We start from the raw sequence: 21633 nt of genomic DNA on the forward strand, positions 1-21633 counted from the left end.
TGGGAGGGGAGCCGTGGCACTGTGCATCTCTTGGTTCCTCTGGGTTGTATTCCTCTTTTTTCGTTATTTCCCTTTTCATCATCATCACCAACACATTCATTATTATTAACTTTAATTCAGTGACTAAGATGTTCCTCCCCAGGCCAGAGGGGAAAGGGAGTGAGCGGCTGTGTGGTACTCAGGAGCCAGCCAGGTCAAACCATGGCACAGCAATTCACTTTAAAACCTTCAACAACATTTCAATGACATGTTTGTCACCAAAATTCAGTAAAAAGAAGCCTAAAAAACCTTACCTGGCACACACAAATATGGAAGACACAGCTCTCCAGATTGACATCCTTTTCTATTTACTTCACAAAGCTGATTAGCTGCACATGGGTTTGGATTACATGGATGCGTGACATCTTCTACAATGGTGCCTAAAGAACTTGGGCCTGAAAACAGAATATACATCATCTACACTGATTTAAATGAGGTTTATTTCTTTTCAGCAAAGCATGACATTTCTTCTGTCCAGTAAAATCATATTTTTGACAATCCTGTGAAATGTTTTTTACTTTAATTATAGATCTAGAAGCTTGATATGACCAGGTAGTTAACTTATTGTAATAGTTTAATCCTCAGTCCTGGAAATAATGACCCAGATGATCCTTCACATGCAAAATATATTTCCTTTATCTTGTCTGCCCAATAATTTTCCTGTCACATATGCCCAATACAAGAAGGAACAGAAGCAATGGACTATGGCAACTTGAAAATTCCAAATTTCTCCAATATACTAAATAAAATATCTCAAATTCAAAACTATTTTCTTTAAAATAAATAATGAAGATTATTAAAAGTAATGACAAGCATTCAAAGTATCCTGGTTTCTAATTTTGCTGCATAGGAATGTCAGCACTTACTCAGGTAAGTATCCAAGGGTATACAGTTCTCCAAGTCGTCTGTTGGAGATAAGAGCTCACAAATACTCTCAGCTGAGTGGCCTTCAGGGAATTTATTATGATCGCCACACTTCTTCAGTATTTCCACACAATCTGATCTACAGATAAATAAAGAGACAGGACTTCATGAAGACTGCTTGAAGAAAAATGGGCTTATATGAAAAAGACTTCTTTCCATGTTATTCCCTTCCCTGAATCCACAACTTTCCCAATATGCCTCACAGCAGAGTGTTTATACACTAAATATGTTACATATTTATACATAAAATATGCTACATTTTATGTAGGAGGAACAAATTGTGACACAAAGAAACTACTGCTTGTACTCCTTTTTGATTTTGGGCTTGGTGATCTTCATTTTCTATGGCATCATATGCATGTATCTTCCAAGACCAAGCATTTTCTTCATTTATTAATGTCTAATATGAGTTGAACTCTACCTCACTACCTGCACTATTAACTGCTCTTTTTTCTACTCAATTACCTACTTTCAAAACTTATTTAAAAAAAAAAAACCTTTTTTTTTTCAGACCTTTGTCAGCTGAAAGTCATCAGTAGATCCCAAAACCAAAAAAGAGGAAAGACACCATGGAGAGCCAAAAAAACCCCTTCAATAAATGTATTTTTTCTTTCACTTTATAATGCAAGCATACACATCTATCACATTAACAGGCAAACATCTTAATTTACAGTGATGGAGATTAAAGCAATGGCAATAATTCAATTTCATATTCCTTCCATGTTTGCCTTGCCATGTTTTCCTAACATAGCAAACACAGTCCTACAGCTTTTTAGTTTTTCCTTAAAATCCTTAGTAAAACCTCTCAAATGTTTTTTTGTTTTCCCCACAGTACTTACTTGCAGATAATACTTCCTCTAGATTTGCTGTGACAAGGTTTAATCTGCAGGGAGCAGGCAATTGCCTTCCACATTTCTGGTTGGCATTTTTTAATGTCAAGCACAGGAATATTAATGAATGGCATCTTAATACTCCCTTTTTCCCATAGCTTCATGTCATTCATGGCTCCCTGGTCTGACTGAGTATTGCAGCTTCTAAAAAGTTCTGTTGGTCTTAAAAAGGAGAAGGTAAGATATAGCATGTATGAAAGAAAAAGAAAGTACCACACATTTTCCCTTTTCAACATAACAGCTCTACGTCCTTCATATGGCTTGCTTTTTGTGCTATACAAGCAATTAATCCCTCTCACAGTTCAAGATCAGCAATCAACTGAAAGCAAGATCAGAATCAATTTGAAATCTGTCTTTGAGGAAGACAAGGTCTTTAAGACTCAAGGCTGAAACTCCCTTCTCACCTCTATCTCTTAGATCAAAGATCACTTTATTATTTCTCACCTTAAGTTGACTTAAGAGCAAATATCTTAGATAGCCCAAATATTTATGTAAATGTTTCTTGGTGAATCACTGATGCAAGTTGATTTACCATTTATATTTAGCCAGGCTTGGGATTCTGGAAACCCAGCCAGTGAATAGCTATGAAAATTCAGGGTTTTTTTAAACTCTGTAACTTTGCAATTACTTTCAGATACCACTTTTAAATAATACAAACCCACAGAAAGATCTCTGCAAGAAAGGAATTTTGAAAACAAGCAACATGTAAATTAAACATACACTTTAACCTTATTTATAACATACAACATTCCAGTAACCATGACTGACTTGTCTATGCAGTAAGACAGAGGAATATGCAGAGGTAACGCACTGTGACATTTTACAAGTTCATGGGTTAACTTTTATTCTTGTAAATTTAGTTACATCTGCTGTTGAAGACAATTCTAAAAGTTCAATCTAAAGAAAAATTACTTATTTCCAAATTAATTAAAACCATATTTGCAGAAAGAAAGCTACATACAATCTCAAAATATCTTAAAAACATTTCATTTTATTTTTGAAATCAAAGCATAGGAATTCCTTTATAAAATATTCAGTGTCTCTCTCCTACCTGTTATTAAAATTAGTGCAGTAAGTAAGATTTCTACAGCCCAGCTGACAAGGTTCTCGTACATCTGCTAAACAGGTCAACATGGAAACTTCAACTGCATTATACTCACAAAAGCGATCAAATTCTTGCCAGCTCTGTGAATTGCCCCAGCTCGTGCTATAAAGTTTAGTGCAGAGCTCTCTGAAAACAAAGAAGAAATAGAGATGAAGAAAATAAAATTAAAAGAACAGCCATTCAGATATAGCCCATCACTTCTTTGCTGCTCACCAGAGAGGATTAATTAGAGCCCACAAAGTCTGCAAGGGTACCCAAATGTAGTGCTCAAAGCAAGTAATCCGTTTTACTCAAGTGTGTCAGCACATCTTTAAGTTAGTAAGACTGAAAGACTTCAGGATATAAAACTGCAAAATCCAATAAAAGCATAACACCTGGAAACCTGAACTTACAACTTTGAGATGCAAACTATCCCAGCTAATTTTACTGGTAATGAATCTGACATCAAAATGAACAACTTCTAATACCATCCTTCAGCTTCAAATCACACTTTCTCCTCCTACAGAAATGACTGTCAACCAAAATACATTCCTTCTTTTGCCCTGATGTTTGAAACAGGGATACTGTTTGCTGCCCTTGTTTTGAGATGTGTCTTGGTGTCCAAAATACCCAGCTCACTTTGTTTGCAGCAATGTCCTACAAACTACAACTGCCCCCATCACAAGGTATGGAGCTTCACTGTACTATTAGATCTCCTGCCTACTGAAAACTTGATAGAAAGATACATTTTAGAACCCACTGTCAAAATAAGGAACTAAAAGATACTTTATTAACTATCCTATGCTACAACATTCTAAGAAATAATATAACTCCAGGGCTCTTACTACTAAACTCATTGAAGGTCCTGCTGCATTCATGAGATGTTGTTACTGGAAACTTCGATAAAAAATGAAGTAACAGCTCAAAAATGTTTGCCACACATTAATGCATTTAAAATGGAATCATCATCTATTTTTAAAGTGGACAGAAAACCACCCTAGACTAAAAATGCCTCAAAAATTTGCAAGCATGCAACAATTTGCTGAAATTTACTTTGTTTTTCTAAACATCAGAATAGTTAATTCCCTTGTTTAATTACTAAATAGCCTAAGTTATTTTTCACTGACAAAAACCAGAAGAGCATCTAGAAAGGAATACTGCCAAAGTTTTAACAAGAAGCAACCAGGCGCTTGAGAGTTTGTGGAATGGATCGTCCTTTTGTCTCTCTTCAGCATCTCACTAAGACCTCTTAACCAGAGGCTGCAATATTGGCTGTTATGGCCACAAGTATGGTCCAAGTTTCATTAACTCACTGTGTCTGCTCTAATAAACCAGTGCTAAATGTGAGAAAAGGTTGATTCCTCTCTAAAACAGTATGTTTTGAGACACAAAGTACTGGAATACTTTGTATTTTCCCATCTATATAGGAATAGATTACCCAACAGATTACTATCTGGTTACCTGAACCTGTATTTTTCCTAAGAATTCCAGAATTCCTATTCAATGTACAGCAAGATTCAAGCAAAGGTTGGAAACAAGACAAACTCCTAAGCACTTTCACAATTGGAAATGAGGTTAGAGAGATACTGACCTACATGTGGAAGAATTTGCTTTGGAACAGCAATGGAGCTTAGCTCCATCGAGGCCTGTTGAAGGTGGAGGGTGCACAGTGACTCCTGGGTGAACAGATCTTGAGCTCTCAAGAAAACATTGCCAAAGTGGGTCCTGAGGGAGAGGCATGGTTTTACAGCCTTCTATAAGTCCATCAACAATTTCAAGCTCTGTTTTCATTGACATTAGAATTCTTTTACAAGCAGTCTGACATGCATAGTCTTCTGCTCTATCACAGCAATACAAACCTGTTAACAAGAGTTAAAAGTCAAGCACAAAACAACATTAAAGATGTACAGCAAAACAGCCCTGAGAAATAAAAGTGCCGAAAGGTTCTCCAAAGAATCTCAAATAACACTGCTTCTCCTAAACAGATACAGAATCAAGTCTGGAAAAAAGCTACAAAGCCAATATGTTAAAATGAAAAGTAAATAAAAATTAATAATGCACCTAAACCCAAAAGTTATCATCATATAAATTCATATAATGATAGTAATACAATTTATATGACAGACTTCTAAAATAACACGTTTTATATAAAACGTACATGAAGTACATTTTCAGTATCTTCTACAACTTTCAGTAAAGAAGGATTTATTTGTACTTACTGTCTGTAGGGTTTCTCATTGGGTAAGACTGTGTGTAGTTATTCACGCAGTGTATAAGCTGAGGGCTGATAGATGCACAGTAATTTTCAACTGCTTTAATTTGTGACGGACCAGGAGAGGAATCTGTCCGAAAAATTGCTTGGCAATATTCCCGGCAGTTCGTATGGTGACCTGCGTAACTGCAACAGACTGACCCCACTGGGGAAGCAAACAAACAAACAACAGAGAATCTATGGGTTCTTACACAGAGGAATTAAGAGATGAGCATGTCTGTAAAACACACAAGGATGCTCAAGGAAATGAAAAACAAAACAAAACAAAAAAAAGAGAAATTCTATGCTCTATTGAAATATCTCTGTCTACAGAATGACTGGAAATATCTGCAACTAGCCAAACTACATTTGTTTGTCTGGCAGGAGAAAAAAGTCAGTACTAAAGCTGCCTTGAACTGAAGAACAGCTAGCCAGCTGAATCTCATTTTCAGCTGTTTTGTTCTTATTTTAGGTTACCAGACGTGTCCAATAATTGCATTATCAGAGAAATACTACTAATGAACAAACAAATATGAGAGCAGTATCATTGAAAAAATCCAGACAGATGGTGTTGGTAATTCATTGTTATGACATAACATATATATTATAATATTAACTATGTTGTTAAATATGTGTAATAGTTCTTGAGAACAACTTTACTAGAACTAATTCTAAGACACTGATTTCATTTTTTTATAAACAGATATCAGGCAACAAAACACTTGCATGCTTCTTCAAAATTTCAACTACACATTTAATTTTGCTACTCAGCACACATGAAATGAACAAGCAGAAGAAAAAAATGACAGAAAACACAAATACAGTTACACAAATTAAAAACTGATATTAATTATACAAACAGCCAAAACCCTTTATTACTTGAGTAAGAAAATTCACTCATGTGGCTTTTGCCACATGATGGGTCTGAAATCCACATGTTTGTGTGTATGTTCACCCACAGAATCTCTTACAGTTTAGAGGAAAAATGAATGATACAAAGGAAAAACAAAATAAACTATTCATTATATACTTACTTTCATTTCTGTTAATACAACTAAAGAGAGCATTCTGAAATCAAAACAAAAGCAGTGTTACAAGCCAGAAAACTTCAAATAAATATTTAAGTATCCAGTCATTTGTTATAATGAGCTAATAAACCTTTGGTATTACTTGCTTCAATTAGATTACATTAAAACAAAAACACTACACAAACAGTGAAACAAGGAAATTAAGAGATCAAGGGTCACCAAAGTTCTGTGTGCACTCATAATAAAAGAGATAAATATTCAAGCAAACAAGTAAATTGGAAGACTTTCCTGGACTAACTTAGAAACAGAGTAAACTGCTATAACAGAGTGTCTCAAAATGTTGGGATTTTTTTTAACGATAATTTTAAAGATTCTATGTAAAAAAAAAAGAATTCTGCACAGATGGATGCACGCAAATAGTAAATCTAAACAAAATAACTCCATTACAATGTACCTTAAAAACTAAAGCATGCAACCAGCTCCCTTGAACTGAAGCTGAAAAGCACAGCTGGAGGATGTAATCTTAAATGCCAGAAGAAGGGAAACACACATCCTGCTGGCTTTGTTTCAGAGGTCTCTAATCTGCAGACCAGCCATAGATTGGTTTGAGCTGGAAGGGACCTTAAAGCTCATCTAGTCACAAACTCCCTGCCATGGGCAGGGACATCTTACACTAGACCAGGTTGCTCAGGGCCCCATCCAACCTGGCCTTGAACACTGCCAGGAATGGGACATCCACAACTTCTCTGGGCAACCTGTTCCAGTTATACTCCACCCTCATCATAAAAACATTTCTTCTTTGTATCTAGTTTGAAACTATTCTTTTTTAGTTTACAGTCATTCAGCTTTACCCTATCGTAACAAGCCCTGCCAAAAAGTTTATTCCCAGCTTTCTCTTAGGCACCCTTTGGGAACCAAAAAGTGCTATAAGGTCTCCTGGGATCCTTTTCTTCTCCAGACTGAACAACCCCAGCTCTCTCAGCCTGTTTTCATAGGAGACCACCTCTCTTTGTGGCTCTCCTCTGGACTCATCCCAACAAGTCCACATCTTTCCTGTGCTAAAGACTCCACACCTAGATGTAACACTCCAGGTGGGTCCCACCAGAGCAGAGGGGCAGGATCCCCTCCCTCACAGCTACTGAACTCTTGCCAAAAAACCCACAGTCTTCCCCACACTGAATAAGCACATTTTCAAATAAAAAAAATGAAATACTGCAAACAAACTGTCTGGAACTCTATGAAAAGATGAAGTCATGAGGTTGAAATTCCAAAATGTAGTTGCCAGTTATCAAAGACTAAAACTATATGATTGTAAGGAGAATTTGAACCTCCTCCATATCTAACTTCTACAATTGTCAGAACACCAGATTATAGAACATGATCAAATTCATAAATATAGTGACAAAACACAATCCTCTTCTTCAAAAAATTCCTGATCTCCATTTCCCCATTTTTGTTTATAATTAAACAAATTTGTATTTCACACAGAAGACAGTATCTAGAGAAGGAAAGAGAAACACCATCAGATGGATCCCAAGTCATGTGGGATTAAAGTCTTGCTTCAATACAGGGAAGCACCAGATGTGCTACTACCTCTAAGCGAAGGAAGAAAGCTCAAAATGCAGACCTAGTTCAAGCTCAGTAGTTCACTAGATTCTTCATCTATCTTAGTTACAAGTTATTCACTGCATTGCAAAGAAGTGGGTACCCCAAATAATCTTGGGGCTATTTTTGTGCAGATCTGTACTGCTGCAAACAGACTAAAATACAAACGTGTTAGGAATTAATGTGATGATTTTATTTTTCCTTTTGTCTTAGATATTGTTTTGTGTGCAGGAATTTGTTTTTCATTCATATTTTGTACTTGCTTTCTTCTGAACACAAGATTTTAAACAGGACAGTCTGTATTACTGCAATGAGCAGCATCAAATTCCTTCTGTTAACACTCAGAAATTAATTTAAACCTTGGGTAAGCCATGGCAGATGTGGCAACGAAAGACCCTAAGAGAATAAACACAAATCTAACTTGAAAGAGTGAGTTATTTTTCCACAAACAGCAACTATCTATAATTCTAGTGATCACAAAGGTACAGATCTATTGGTACACCTTGCACAAAAATTGAAAAATCTGCCTTACATAAAACAAGGCCCCAAATCTCATAAAGCAGCAATTCAGACATTTTATTTTCATGACAAAAATATCCTCTACAATATTTCAGAACTTTTTCCCAGAAGCATGGACACTGCATTATTTCCCTCAGATTAAGATGTATTTGCAGCAACATTCCTCATCCCAGCAGCACATTTTCATCTGATTAACTTTAGATTTTTCCTTCTTTCCTACACACAAACCAAATCCTATTACACATCCATCTGTGTAACATAGATGAGGGACAAGAGAACTAATGGAGAAAGAACACAGAGATGGGGTCACCATCTTCACACCTGTAAAGAATAGATTTATACTGCTGCCAAAAGGCTCATGATATTTTTGTAGGACCATGTAACCTTCACTATGGATGCCAGGCAGAGGTCAGCAGAAAGAGGCCTTGTTTTGAGGTGGCCACCCGGTTTCTTTGGCACCTGCCACACACAACACTGCCCCTAACCTGACTGTCCTCAGAAGCTGCTGAAATTTGACTTCTCCAGAGCCATGCTGCATGGAGCACTGGAAGGTGGCACACAAACCAGCCAGGCAGAATGAACACCACAACTTTATTAATGAATGCACTGGGACAGCAGAGGCTGTCTGCCATGGTCATACCAGGTACTTAACCATACTGTTAGCACAAACAATACTTAGAACCATACTCTAAAACTGCAATAAACTCAGATAAAAATTTTCACGTTATTTAGAAGTTGGATGATACAAAAAAAGTGATTCTAAAGCAGTTCATGGATAATAGTGTCACTTGCCCTGCTCAGAGGACACAAAAGAAAGGAGAATGTTGAGAAGATTATGGTATCTACTAATATTCCTCCTCTGAAGAAGGGCTCAAATTGAGACAAAATTACCTTCTCACAGCAACTTCACACACCAATCTTATACAGGCAGGAAGTTCCAATCTAATAATAAATCTTCTTTCTGTATTTTGAAACTACAGTTCCACAGACTGCTGAATCCCTGTAATAATCCTCATGTTTCTGTTAAGAGGAGGTGGTCTGGCTTCTCTTTTCCACCTTGTCCCCATTCCTGGCTGTAGTCTTGTGTATGCCCTGACACCATCACCTTGTCAAGACCTGATCTTTCTCATTAACCCTGATGAAAACCCATTTTTCTCATCCCTGAGGATTTAAGTCAGCTATACCAACAGGTATAATACTATGTTAGAACAGAACAGAACAAGCATTTTTTAGACACTGTCTTTTAGTAGAACCTGCCAGAGGGACAGTAAGGCAAGGAGGGGGAGGGAATGCGTGTGAAAAATAGCAGTTGCAGGAAGGCACAGGAAGAACTTCACTGAGTTGTTACAGCAACTCACCACATCTCACAAAATTGTAAATATCTGTAGCCATCACAGCATACAGTGCTAGTGAGGGTGCTGACCTAGTTTTTTTGGGTAGGTGTGGGAAACTGTTCAGTTTATGTGAATGTATATACCCCTCACATGTGTGAAGGGCATAGCTACAGAGATATGAGATAATCTTAAATAAAAAATAAATTAAAAATTAGTGTCTCATCACCTGTTTGCTCATAAATCTGTTAACAGCATTAGACAGTCTGATTTGAATTACTAACTGCAACTTCTTTTCAGAACACAAGGTTCATGTCCATCTCTACTAAATTAGCATTCATATTTAAGAAATCACCAGCTTTTCTGTCCACTCAAGGTTCCTTCTGAATCTTTGAGTGAACCGACAGTGAAGAAAGACACAGCAAACAAAGCAAAAGGTAAAAGATAGATATAGATATAGATATAGGCAAGGAAAAACAAAACCAACCAGCCAACTAACACAAAAACTAAAAGAGGACAAACGTATGTTCTCTTTAAAGCAATGATTCAGTCATCAAGATTTGGGAAAATTATGGTACAAAGGCAATACTGTGTACACACATAGTCTGATATTCCATTTTTAACTTGTGTTGAATACTAAATAAAGTGAACAAAGATGGCAATATCAAAATTTCTAAACCACAAATTATTTTTCTTACTTGTGCACAAGTCCCATCTTTCAGACTTCTCTTATTTGTAAAGCCAGGTGTTTCCAAGCCTGGTGATTAAAGCCAGTCAGACTACAAGCAGAAGGAGTGGAAAGTGGCAGGTGGGCACCAGCAACACAACCATGTACACCTTAAACCAAAGACTCTCAAGGATTTCTTTTTGGTTTTATGGAAATTGAAAAAGGCTACTGAGGTTTATGCAGCAGAGAACATTTTTCAGTCTTCCTCACCAGAACCCCCCGAAGGAAGATTTTAGCCAGTACTGCAGGACCTCACTGGTTTCGCTCTTTTTGGAGCTCATCAGCTGCAGGTAACGGCACAAAACCCAAAAATGCACGCACCCCAACACAAACAGAGCAGAACATTTTGCTGAAGGAAGATATCTTCTGCATTGTGAGACATGCTTTCATATTATAAGCACATTTTTTCTAAATGGCTGCCTCTTGTGTCTCGAATGAAAAGCAACAGTGAAGCTGTTGTTTCACACCAGAAATTAAAGAGTATTTTGCAAAAAACCCACAAAAATGATTTTCCTCCCTAAAAATTATCATTATCTACTAACTTTGGCAGAAAAATAAGTTCAGTACTATTGTCTTGGGCAACCTAACTACAATAAATATTTGAATCTAGATCCTATCCAATTAAGGCCATCTTAATTTATAAATATTAACTGCAGTTAACAAATACAATAGTAAAATGCTTAACTCTGTGCAGTTAAGCACAGAAAACACTCTTGATCTCTCCTTTACTTCATTTAATCTTTGAATTTATTGAGAGAAGATAAAAGTCAGAAGGTAACATACTTAGGTTTAGTGGAATCAGCTGAAGTGTAAAATGATGGTGAACATCTGTTAAAAACTTTAAAAACTTGCAGTAATAAACAAGTAAGGTCAAGATTTTCCTCTATTATGTAAACCAGTGAAGAATTGAGAACACTTGCACAGCGAGGTAGTACAAAATTACTGGAACTCAAATTTTGGCAAGATCATTGAGTGTTCTATCAACCTTCTTTGAAGAGCAGAGAATAGAGACAAAAAGCACCAGCAGATGACAATAACATTATCTACAATGTGTAGTGTATGGTCAGAGTCCATCCTGAATTCATTAAGCAGTACTTCCAGAGGCCACACACAGTCCTGTGCCTTAGGAGTTCATTAAAACTATTTAGGAACCTTTAGCTAAACAATGTCCTCAACAGTTCCTTGAGTTATTATCTGTTGTCTTGGAATAATCCACACAAACAATTAGATAAGAGCTAAAAACTGATGACTGCATTTTTCAGTGTGAGTCATTAGTAGCCAGCATTCAGCAATATCTCAGCAAAAAGCAGGATCATATGACCCTAGAAGAAAAAATCCAAACCAATACCATAGCAGAGTGAATACTTTTCTGAATCCCCACTAAAGCACTTGAAGCTGCAGGCACTGCATTTTAAGTTTCTGTGTTTAAAAACTGTAAAATACCAAAGTGAGATTTGGCTAAAGAGTGCTCAAATCTGTGGTAGCAAAACTACCTTTAAACAGTCCAGGGACACCAGAAGTGTTCACCACTGTGCATCAAAAGTAGTTTTAAGAGCAGAGGCTAAATAAGTGGTGACATTTCCAGTTGCATTTCAACTACTTGGGAGATGTTAATAGTGCTCAGCTGCAGTAAAGCTCTCACAGTGCCAATTAACTAGAGAAGTTTGAATGTCTTATTTGGAACACATGAAGTAAAAACTGGAGCTCTTAATATTCAGAGAGGTGAACTCACAATATGCAGTGCACAGACTCAAGAGCTGCAACCTAATGGAAACTTTAGTGCTACCCTTTCCATGCACAGAAGAAAGAAAAGCGATCTTAAGCACAGTAATAAAGCCTTTATAGCTTATTCTAAGATTAATGAAGTATTTTAAGTTGCTCCTCCAAGCATTCCTTCCATGTGGTCTTTTATAAAATGAACCCCCACTTTACACGAAAAGTTTTAAAAATACGAAAATGAGAAAATCCTAAATACAATCCATACCGTCTCCACTTCTTTTTTCTTCTTCCTTTGACTATTACCTACCTTCTTTTTAGAGGAAGATGAACAGGATAACAGAAAGCTGGAAGAAGTAGTGAAAGATAAAAGAATTGAGGTGCACAGAACTAGGGGAAAATTGAAGACTACAAAATGAGTATCTCAGAAGCAGAAGATGGAAAAAAGGACTATTAGAATAAAACCTTCAAAAGAAGGCAAATAAAATACCTTTTGGTAACACTCAAAAATACTGGGCAAGTTTTGTTAAATTTATTCATTTCTGTATGCAGTGCTACTTGAAAATAAAAAATTGTTTAACAGGACATGCCATCATCAAAGCACTGATAAAAACTGAATATTTTATTCCAACACAATATTTTTCTAAAATGTGTAAAATCTCCAGATTAAAATAAACATAAATATTTACAGTAAAATCATGCAGAAACATATGATCAGCTGGAAAAGCACAGTCTATTAATCTCGTGAAAAGCTGGCACATCAGTGCTGAAGTGACTCTGTTACTGCACAACCTGAGACTTCACTTGGTGACTTCAAACTTGGTGACACCTCCTGCATGGAGTTTGGCTTTTTTCACTGCTCTGAACCCTATGCCCTACCCCTGAAGATTTACCTCCCTCACTAACTTAGTGGAAGGCTGAAGGGTAACTCACCAAGTTGCCTACCTAATCTCAAAAGATTACAAAAGTGTACTATGCACAGTTCAGACTATTCCAAGCAGTTTGTGAAAATGATCTGGAAAATCCTTATGTGAGAAAGCTAATTATGTTAAGAAGGATGGTAAGCTATGAGAGTGTTTACAAAAAAGGGAATTATATTTTACATCATTCACTCACCTAGTTTTTACTTTTATGTCATGTACTTAATTATTGAATACTTCAGCAACAGACTTGAGAGCTGATTACCAAGCACTTTGATCTATACTGCTTGGATAATTGGATCCTCATTTTTAGCAAAGTATGAATTCTTAAATGCAAAACCAGATACAGTATGTATAACAGTGTATTTATGTGACTCACATGCAATTTCTGATCTCCTGTCACCTCTTTCAGTTTGAAGTAGCCATTCCTTCCCCAGTTCAGTGTTTCCCAAACTCTACTGAATGCAAAGTACACAGGACACAGCAGCTACTCACAGACCACAGAGGGAGCAGGACTTATACACCAAAGCAGCGAGAACAATATTTTTTTTTTTTTTAATGAGAACTAATGACAGGGTGTGGGAAACTGCAGGCTCCCTCCAAAAGTTTTATTTGGAATCTTCAATCTTAGGCATAACTTCCTTGAATTTTATATAACCAATTATTTCTTATTGGCAATATTACTCTACAACAATTACTTATTCAATGCTCCCAAGAGCGTTTTTAGTATTACTTTCCATGAGCACCCATAAGCCTGGATACATATGAAAAATCGTTGTCATACAAAATTTTATCATAACTGAAGATCTAGAACATCTGATACTTAATTTCTGCCCCTGACACACTATTTGTGTCTACAACACCTAGTCATCATTAAAAGTTCTTTCCTTCTTCCCTAATCAGAAGACTGATTTCGTCTACTATGATTTTTCTCCCTCTCCTCTTTTAGTCTTGCACAGATAGCAGTCATTAAGGTTTTCTGTACAATAACAGCAGGATTACTCTTGATTAAGACTGAGATGCCCAGTTTTCAAACTTCCAGATAAAAACTGGAAAAGTAAATACGATGACTATGACCGTTTTGAAGTCATTCTTTATTCTCTTACCTTTCCTCTCCCGTTCTCCTTCAACCCATACTGGCCAACCTCCTACAGCAATGCAGAAATCCAGAAAAAAAGAAGGAAACAGACCAGCATAATAGAGGAGAAGCTTGCAGATGTTGACAGTATAGCATATTATAGCATGAAAGGAGACAGAACTACTTAAAATGAAAATGCATTTTTAAGAGAACAAGCTACGGCAACTTCAACCCACACTAACTTCCACAGTGAGGAGTCCAAGGAAATACTCTGTAGATCGCTTAGATAAAAGGTCGGAAGGGAAAATAAATTTTAAAAACATAATTCAGTGCTTCCCGGAAAAAAACAGGAAAGCTGCTCCACTTCTGTCCAAATCAAAAGAACGGAAAATTGTCTGCTATCCTGAACTCTTGATTATGAGCAGAACTGATGCAGGACTACCTAAATTAGGGCAGAAGGAAATGAGATGAAAGGGGGTGGGAGGAATCTGGCTTTTAATTAAGACAAAGATCAAAAGAAAAGCAGTCCTTGCAGAATAGCATTTCTACACACTGTGTTAAAAAGAACACAGGTAAAGGCAGATTTCTGAAGTTATCCTGATGATTAATTTTATGAGCAGAACAGTAAAAATAACTGCAAGCATCAACAGTTTCACTGATGTTACAAAAAATTATACATTTGAAATTGTTTGTATTTAGATAGAATACTTAAGGCTGTTCTTTCCTGAGTTTATTTCTTTAGGTCACTTTTAAGCTGACTCTCACAAGCTGAAAGGTTTCAGACAGATGGAATGATCACAATGAATGCTGACTTTGCTCAAAACTCCTATGAAATAAACTTTTTGGGAACCCAATTTTAAATTAATTGCAACTTTTTCATTTAAATTAAGGTATATGCAAATCTAAAAAAAATCCAGAACTTGTTTACAGAAGGTGATTATACTTTCACAAAAACAGTAGTGTGATAATTCACATTCATATGAAAACGAGCACATTCAGAAATACAGCTACAAAAAGACTGAACTTTCCCTCTTCTACAGGATATTTTTTACAGAATGTATATAACGATTGATATAAAAGTTGATTTTATTTTCAGATGTATTCAGACACATTAAAACATACCTCATATTCCTTCCTGCAGACCTTTAAAACATCATTTTTTGCAGAAGCCTGAAAGACAGATAAATTTCTCCATTTGTAGTAGAAAATAATAAAATCACGTTGTGAAATAAAGACAGTTCTACTTTTAAATTAACTGCAACAACAATGGATTCATGATCTATTAAAATGTTCCTTTAAGAACCTAAGGAATCCATGTAAAGCTTTAAGACAAAAAAGCAGATGCCATGATTGTTACTATGACATTTAATGAAAACCCAAACCCTCATCTTTCTGCACCAAGTTAGTTGATAGAGGAAGCACACACAACAACCTTGGTTTTGTGAGAGGTTTGCCAGATTGCAGAATACAGGAAGCATTTAAGAAATGGAAGAGCTTGAGCATAAAGATCTTCCCATTTTCCTTGCTGATTTATCACTTGTGAGTTGCTTTCCATTCTCCTCCCTCTTGTATGTTCAGTTCTCTGGTTCCCATTGTCAAACTGAGTTGCAGAAATTCTCCCCTCAAACTGCAGATCCCTTTGTTCTATACAAAAGCTCACGCTCCTTTCTTCATGACAGATATTCAAAACTATAATAACTACTAACATGTTACTTCCCTCTCCAGTAATTTAAAACGCTTGGGTAAAGTCTGACCTTGGACCTATTATATCACTGCCTTCAAAATGACTCTAAAACCTCTCAAGCTCCAAGGATCAAAATTAAAATCCAAATATTTCCCATTATTCTTAATATTTGGCAGGTATTTAGATTTTAGTACAAATTAAAAAATATAGGAAATGTTTTAACCAGAGTCTGCTAAAGTACAAAATATAGCTAAGATTCTGAAACACCAGTCTGCAATCAAACAATACAACAGATGATTTAGAAAATAATGAGAAATGATGTAACAATCATAAGATTAAATTAATAGAATTTAGTAAGACCACAATAAACAGAAATGTCTTGATCAGGTCTGGAAGACACTTAAGCATCAGGACATCTTTGAAAACATAGCTAAAAAAACGTGTTTGAGAATAAACATACATCCTCTTTTCTGAAGATCAAAAATACCCAGCTTGTTTTCTCACTCCTCATCTCTCTCCCACACTACTCATCTCTTGCCACATAGTTTAAACTCTGTGCTTTTGGGTGAAAGTAGGACTTTTTTTGTTATGACAGTTTGCAGTAGGCTGCTTGGTTAAGATTAAAACTACACAGGCAACATTCACAAATATGAATATTAAGTACATCTGTGCTCCACTAATGAATTACAAGGATGATGATAAACACAAACATGCTTCCAGATTTTGAAGATGTTTTTAAAGCCACTAACACATATTTAGGGGAAAAAGAATAAATCACTAAATGCTTCAAAGATTTTTAATAAAAAGGTCATTGCCAAATTTATGAATTATGCTTAAAACTGTTACTTAACAAAAACACCGGCTCTATTAACACCAAAAAAACACTCTTCTTCCATCTGATGAACAAAAAAAATCTTTGAAGAGGCATAAAAATCTGTTTGGGGCTGTAGCCACAATGTTGTATCACTAAACAAGACACTACAAAAAAAAAGAGCCTTAGGATCAGCCACATGTTGCCTTTCATTCAACATTATTTTAAAGTAACGACTTTTATGTAGAGACTGTGACAAAGTCAAAATTAGGTTTAAGAGAGCTGCAGAATGAGTCTGGATCCAGTCAGTAGGGTGAAAGCCTTACCTGCTTACACGCTTGTCGACACTCCACAGCAATAGCCAGCTCACAGCAGCCTAAACCAACCCACCCGTCAGACTTCTTCAAAACTCCTTGGGAAATAAAGACGACAGAACTTACTAGACTAGAAACTATGCCACCATTTTCCCTTCCCTCTGCTTTTCAAATTTGATAATCCTGTCCCCATTCAAGAAGCCAATGCATAGATTACATTTTTATTTGAATTCCAAACCAACTTTAAGCAAAAAGGACAAGTCTGTGTTTTCATAAATACTGAAACTAGCAATTAATGAAGTACCTTCCATACACTGAGGTTAAAGATGCTTTATATGTTCAATAGAAATATTAGATTTTGATAATCTATCTAATCTGAAATATAAAACAACTAAAAACATCAGGAAAAAAATCTCATTCAAACTGACAACATAATCTTTTACAGATACCTCCTGTTGTTTGTTTCAACAGCACATTTCTCTACCAACTTTGCCAACGCAGAAAATGTTCCGTGTTCTTTCTCTGTACTTCCTGTGATGTTTTTGGTCTGGACGGAGTTAAATTTCTTCAGCTGAGCTGGCATGGGGCTATGTTTTGGACTTCTGATTAAAACAGTGTCACAGTGATGTTTTAGTTACTGCAAACAGAGGCAGCATCCAGGCCTTTTCTGTCTTCCATAGGGACTGACAAGCACAAGAGGTCAGGAGGGGACACTGCCAGGACAGCTGACATTCCATACCATGCGGCACCATGCTCAGCCATAGAAGCTGGGGGTTGAGGATGGCAGGGGCTGTCCCTGCTTGGGGACTGGCCAGGCATCAGTTGGTTGGTGGTGAGCAATTATTTTCTTTTGCATCACTTGTTTTTCTTTGGTTTAGGTTTTTTCCTCCTTTCTTTCTTGTTTTTCCATCCATTTTTGAATTATAAATTGTCTTTATCCAAACCCATGGGTTTTCTCACTGTTGCCCTCTGAATTCTCCCCTCTCTCTCACTGATGGGAGAATGAGCAAACACTTTGTAGTAATTAGTGTAATTAACCTTACGGGGGTTAATCCACAACACTTCCTCTATCATTTATCTCCCCAGCAACATGGTTTCATAGCCAGAACTATCTCCAACAGGAGTTTCCCATCTCCCTGTCTCTCTTGATCCAATTATTTCACTGTTTGCATGATCCTCATTTTTTACCATCAAGTTACATAGAAACATGGTGAGAAGCAAATTGCTGCCCTAAGTTGTTTCACCTTCTTAATTTAATAATAAACACAAATTTTCTAATGTTTTCCAAACACCAGAAATAAAAGAATGCATTCCTGTATCTATTATCCATGTAACTTTAAAAGACAGAAATAAAGGGAAGGCTTGATCTATGCAGCTGCCCCGCAGCTCTGACAAACTTCTTACACTCTTTTTCTTAGGACAGGAGGTAGAATTACTCAACTTGAACGACTTGTTTTTGTTATAGATATTTAAAAAATAAAGCAATACTTTATTATATATAAAAACTTTATTCTTTATGCAGAAATAAAAAAGCAGAAAGCAGAAGAATCAACAACTTAATTTTAAAAAAATGCTGTTAAGCCTAGTGGAAATGCCTGTTAGAAGACCCATGTGGGATGTCCAGCTTTAAAAATGGGAAGTGAAAGAGCTAGGTGTAAGATCTTGAATTTAAATGCTAAGAAAACACTTAGAAAAAAATAATAAAAAACAATTTCAATCAATCGAAAACAATGGCCAACTAGTATTTACCATGAAGAAAATTGCCTTTAAAACACACTTCGTTGGCTTTACAAATACAGGTGGCATAGGAAGTCTTGCCAGCATCTGTCTTTCACAACATTCCAATGGGTAAATTAAGAAAATACACTAATGGCAAATTTATAAAGGAGGAGCAAATCTTCAGAAAGCAAAATAGACACATTCCCTGGGGAAATTAAAATATGTGTAACGGGTATTAAAATATGAATTAAAAGCTTAATGCTTGACACAAGTAAGGCAGCAGCAGGTGGAGGGACAAAGGTGCACTATAGCTTCTGCTTATAGCCTGTATTCTGTCAGTTTGATCATCTGAATGGTTCAGACCCTCTGCAAGGCACTGCAGGCCAGTGATCCATGGGTCTTTCTGGAGACTCTCAAAATCCTCTTGGCATCAATATTGCCTCAGCTTTCCAATTCACACTAGTTCAAAGCAGCTGTGAAGGTCACAAACAACTGCAAGTACAGCTCACCTTTCACTTCCACAATTGGGGTGCAGAATTAGTTTTTCAGAGGTTGAGCATCTTTTTGACAGTGTCAAAGAAATCACTGTTGCACACCCATCAGTAGCATGCAATCAGTGTTCAATAATCTGGAATTTAGGTTTCACTACATATGTACAGTTAATAGCCAAATCAACCACTCACTATGTTTTAGGCATAAAATAACACATCAGTCATTACTGTATAAATTCCTATATGGAGATTCCTTTCAATCAGTAATGTTTGGTAGTGTGTTTATTAGCAGGATTGACAACGTAAGGCATAAGCAATCTAAAAAACATTGAAGAAACATCATGTGCAATATGAAAAAAAGATTTCCAGAAATCTCTGCTGCAATAACTAGCTGTATCCAGGAGAAACACATGATAAATACAGCTGGACAGCTTCAGGGGCACTGTCACCACTAAGCAGCCACCACTGAGTAATCAGGCATCCACTTTTTGTGCAATACAGGGCCTGTGGTTTCAGACATACTAGAACTAAACTAAATGGTGATAAAAGAATGAAGCAAGCTACAAATACACGCCAAATTAAGAAGGCTGATAATTTTCAGCTGTTGTTAATATTTTCTTGGCAAGTGGTCCTCTCTCCAGGTTATATCCAACCAACAGACAAGACCATGAATAAATTGACGTCACACTCTCAAGAAACATTGAACTTCAATCTTCATACAGTAACTCGTAAATTAAATTTGTCATTAAGGTAGTTGTCTGCATTTCTATGATGAAAATACACCTTTAGTGCACAGTTAATTGATTGGAGCCTGTAGTTATGATAATTAATGAAATTCATCTGTACAATACAGATTCCTGAGCCATAACAAATCATCTAGTTGCCTAACAGAAACTCTCAGCCTGCCCTCATATATGTTCCAACTCCTTAATCACCTTACAGTGGCTCTTTGCTGAACTTGCTCCACAGTGTTCATAGTTTTCTTGTCCAAAATGCCCAGAACTGTTCACAAATATCCCTGATGTGGTCTCATCAATGCTGAGTAGAGCATCAGCTCCCTTCACCTTCTGGCAGCATTTTCATTAATGCAGTCTGGATGCTGTTGGGTCTTCTTTGCTACAAGGGCACATTGCTGGATCATGTCCCACTTGCTGGTCACCAGGATTCCCAGGAATGTTTCTACCAAGCTGCTTTCCAGCTGGCCAGCCTCCTGTGTGCTGTGGAGCATGGGGCCTTTGCCAGGTGCAGGACTTTGCATTTCCTTTTCTGGCATTTCACAAGGTTCCTCTTTGCCTATTCCTTTGGTTAATCAACATTCCTGTGAATGGCAGCACAACCATCTAGTCTAGCAACCTTTCCCTTCATTTTTGCATCCTTGGTGAATACACTAAGGGGTGAACAATAGTACTAGACCCAGCACCAACCCTCGGGATACTGGCCTACAGCTGTACTCTGTGATGCTTCTGGCACAGCAGTTTGGCCAGTTTTCACCTCACCTCCACTGCTCGCTTATCCAGCTCACACTTCATCAGTTTGTCTATAAGCAAGTCATAAAAACCAGTGATGAAATCCTTAAGCTGAGGTAGACAAAATGCACTGCTTTCCCCTCATCTAAGAAGGTAGTCATCTCATCATAGAAGATTATCAGGTTGGTTAAGCACAACTTCCCCTTCATATATCCATGCTGACTATAAACAACTTCTTGCTCTTAATGCATCTGGAAATTGTTTGCAGGAAGATCTGCTCTGTTACCTTCCCAGGGTTTGAGGTGAAACTGTCCAAGCCTAGAGCTCCTCAGGTCCTCCCTGCCCTTTCTACAGGCAGGAGTGAACTTGCTTTCTTCCCTTCCTCTTCGCAGTCATCAGCACCCCTTTGCAATACCTAACCCTATCCTACTCCATCAAGCGCAGCTCTTCCTTGCTCTGGACTTTACGACTGATCTCAGGGACCTGGCATTCCTGCAGGCTCACCTTGCCAGTAAAGACCGAGGCAAAGAAAACCATAGGCAATTTAGTGTCATTTGCCATCAGGTTTCCTGCCTCATTCAGCAGCAGGCTCTCATTTTCACCAGTCTTTCTCTCCTGCTGATGTAGCTCAAGAAGTTTTCTGGCTTCCCATCACATAACTCACCAGGATTAACTCTCTGATAGGCTCTGGCTTTTCTAACCCAACTGTGCTTGTATAAGGTGATCCTTGATAAGGTGGAGCTTGGATAAGGTGATCCTTGAAAGTGAAGCAGCTCTCCTGGACTCTCCTTTTCTCCAGATCCACGGCCCATGAGATTCTTCCAAGTAGACTGCCTGTACCTTCATGTGTTTTCTCTTCTAAAGGTACCAGGGTGATTAAAGTTGCTCATAAACACCAGGCCTGTGAAGAAGACTCCCAGCTGTACAAAGAAGGCTTCATTGACTACTTCAGCCTGATGAGGCAGTGTGCAGCAGGCACCCACATCATCACCCGTGTCGGGCTCTCTGTACAATGCTCTCCAGCGCCCACAGGCTG

The 21633-nt window shown here is 37.2% G+C and overlaps 1 protein-coding gene across 2 annotated transcripts in view; it reads right to left on the minus strand.

Moving 5' to 3' along the window:
- The window catches only part of RECK (reversion inducing cysteine rich protein with kazal motifs), a 46076-nt gene that overhangs the window by 13792 nt on the left and 10651 nt on the right, over positions 1-21633 (minus strand). For both annotated transcript variants that reach the window (XM_014254571.2, XM_014254572.2), the window contains 9 exons: positions 16934-17019; positions 15235-15282; positions 6223-6256; positions 5157-5354; positions 4529-4796; positions 2905-3084; positions 1803-2015; positions 906-1042; positions 294-434 (listed from right to left, as the gene is read on the minus strand). In XM_014254571.2, coding sequence (XP_014110046.1) covers positions 294-434; positions 906-1042; positions 1803-2015; positions 2905-3084; positions 4529-4796; positions 5157-5354; positions 6223-6256; positions 15235-15282; positions 16934-17019 — 1305 coding nt within the window. The remainder of the gene's footprint in view (positions 1-293; positions 435-905; positions 1043-1802; positions 2016-2904; positions 3085-4528; positions 4797-5156; positions 5355-6222; positions 6257-15234; positions 15283-16933; positions 17020-21633) is intronic.

This window comes from Pseudopodoces humilis, chromosome 1 (assembly GCF_049639895.1).
Source record: "Pseudopodoces humilis isolate 2021_Gansu_Grassland_sample_001 chromosome 1, ASM4963989v1, whole genome shotgun sequence".
Classification (NCBI taxonomy): domain Eukaryota; kingdom Metazoa; phylum Chordata; class Aves; order Passeriformes; family Paridae; genus Pseudopodoces; species Pseudopodoces humilis.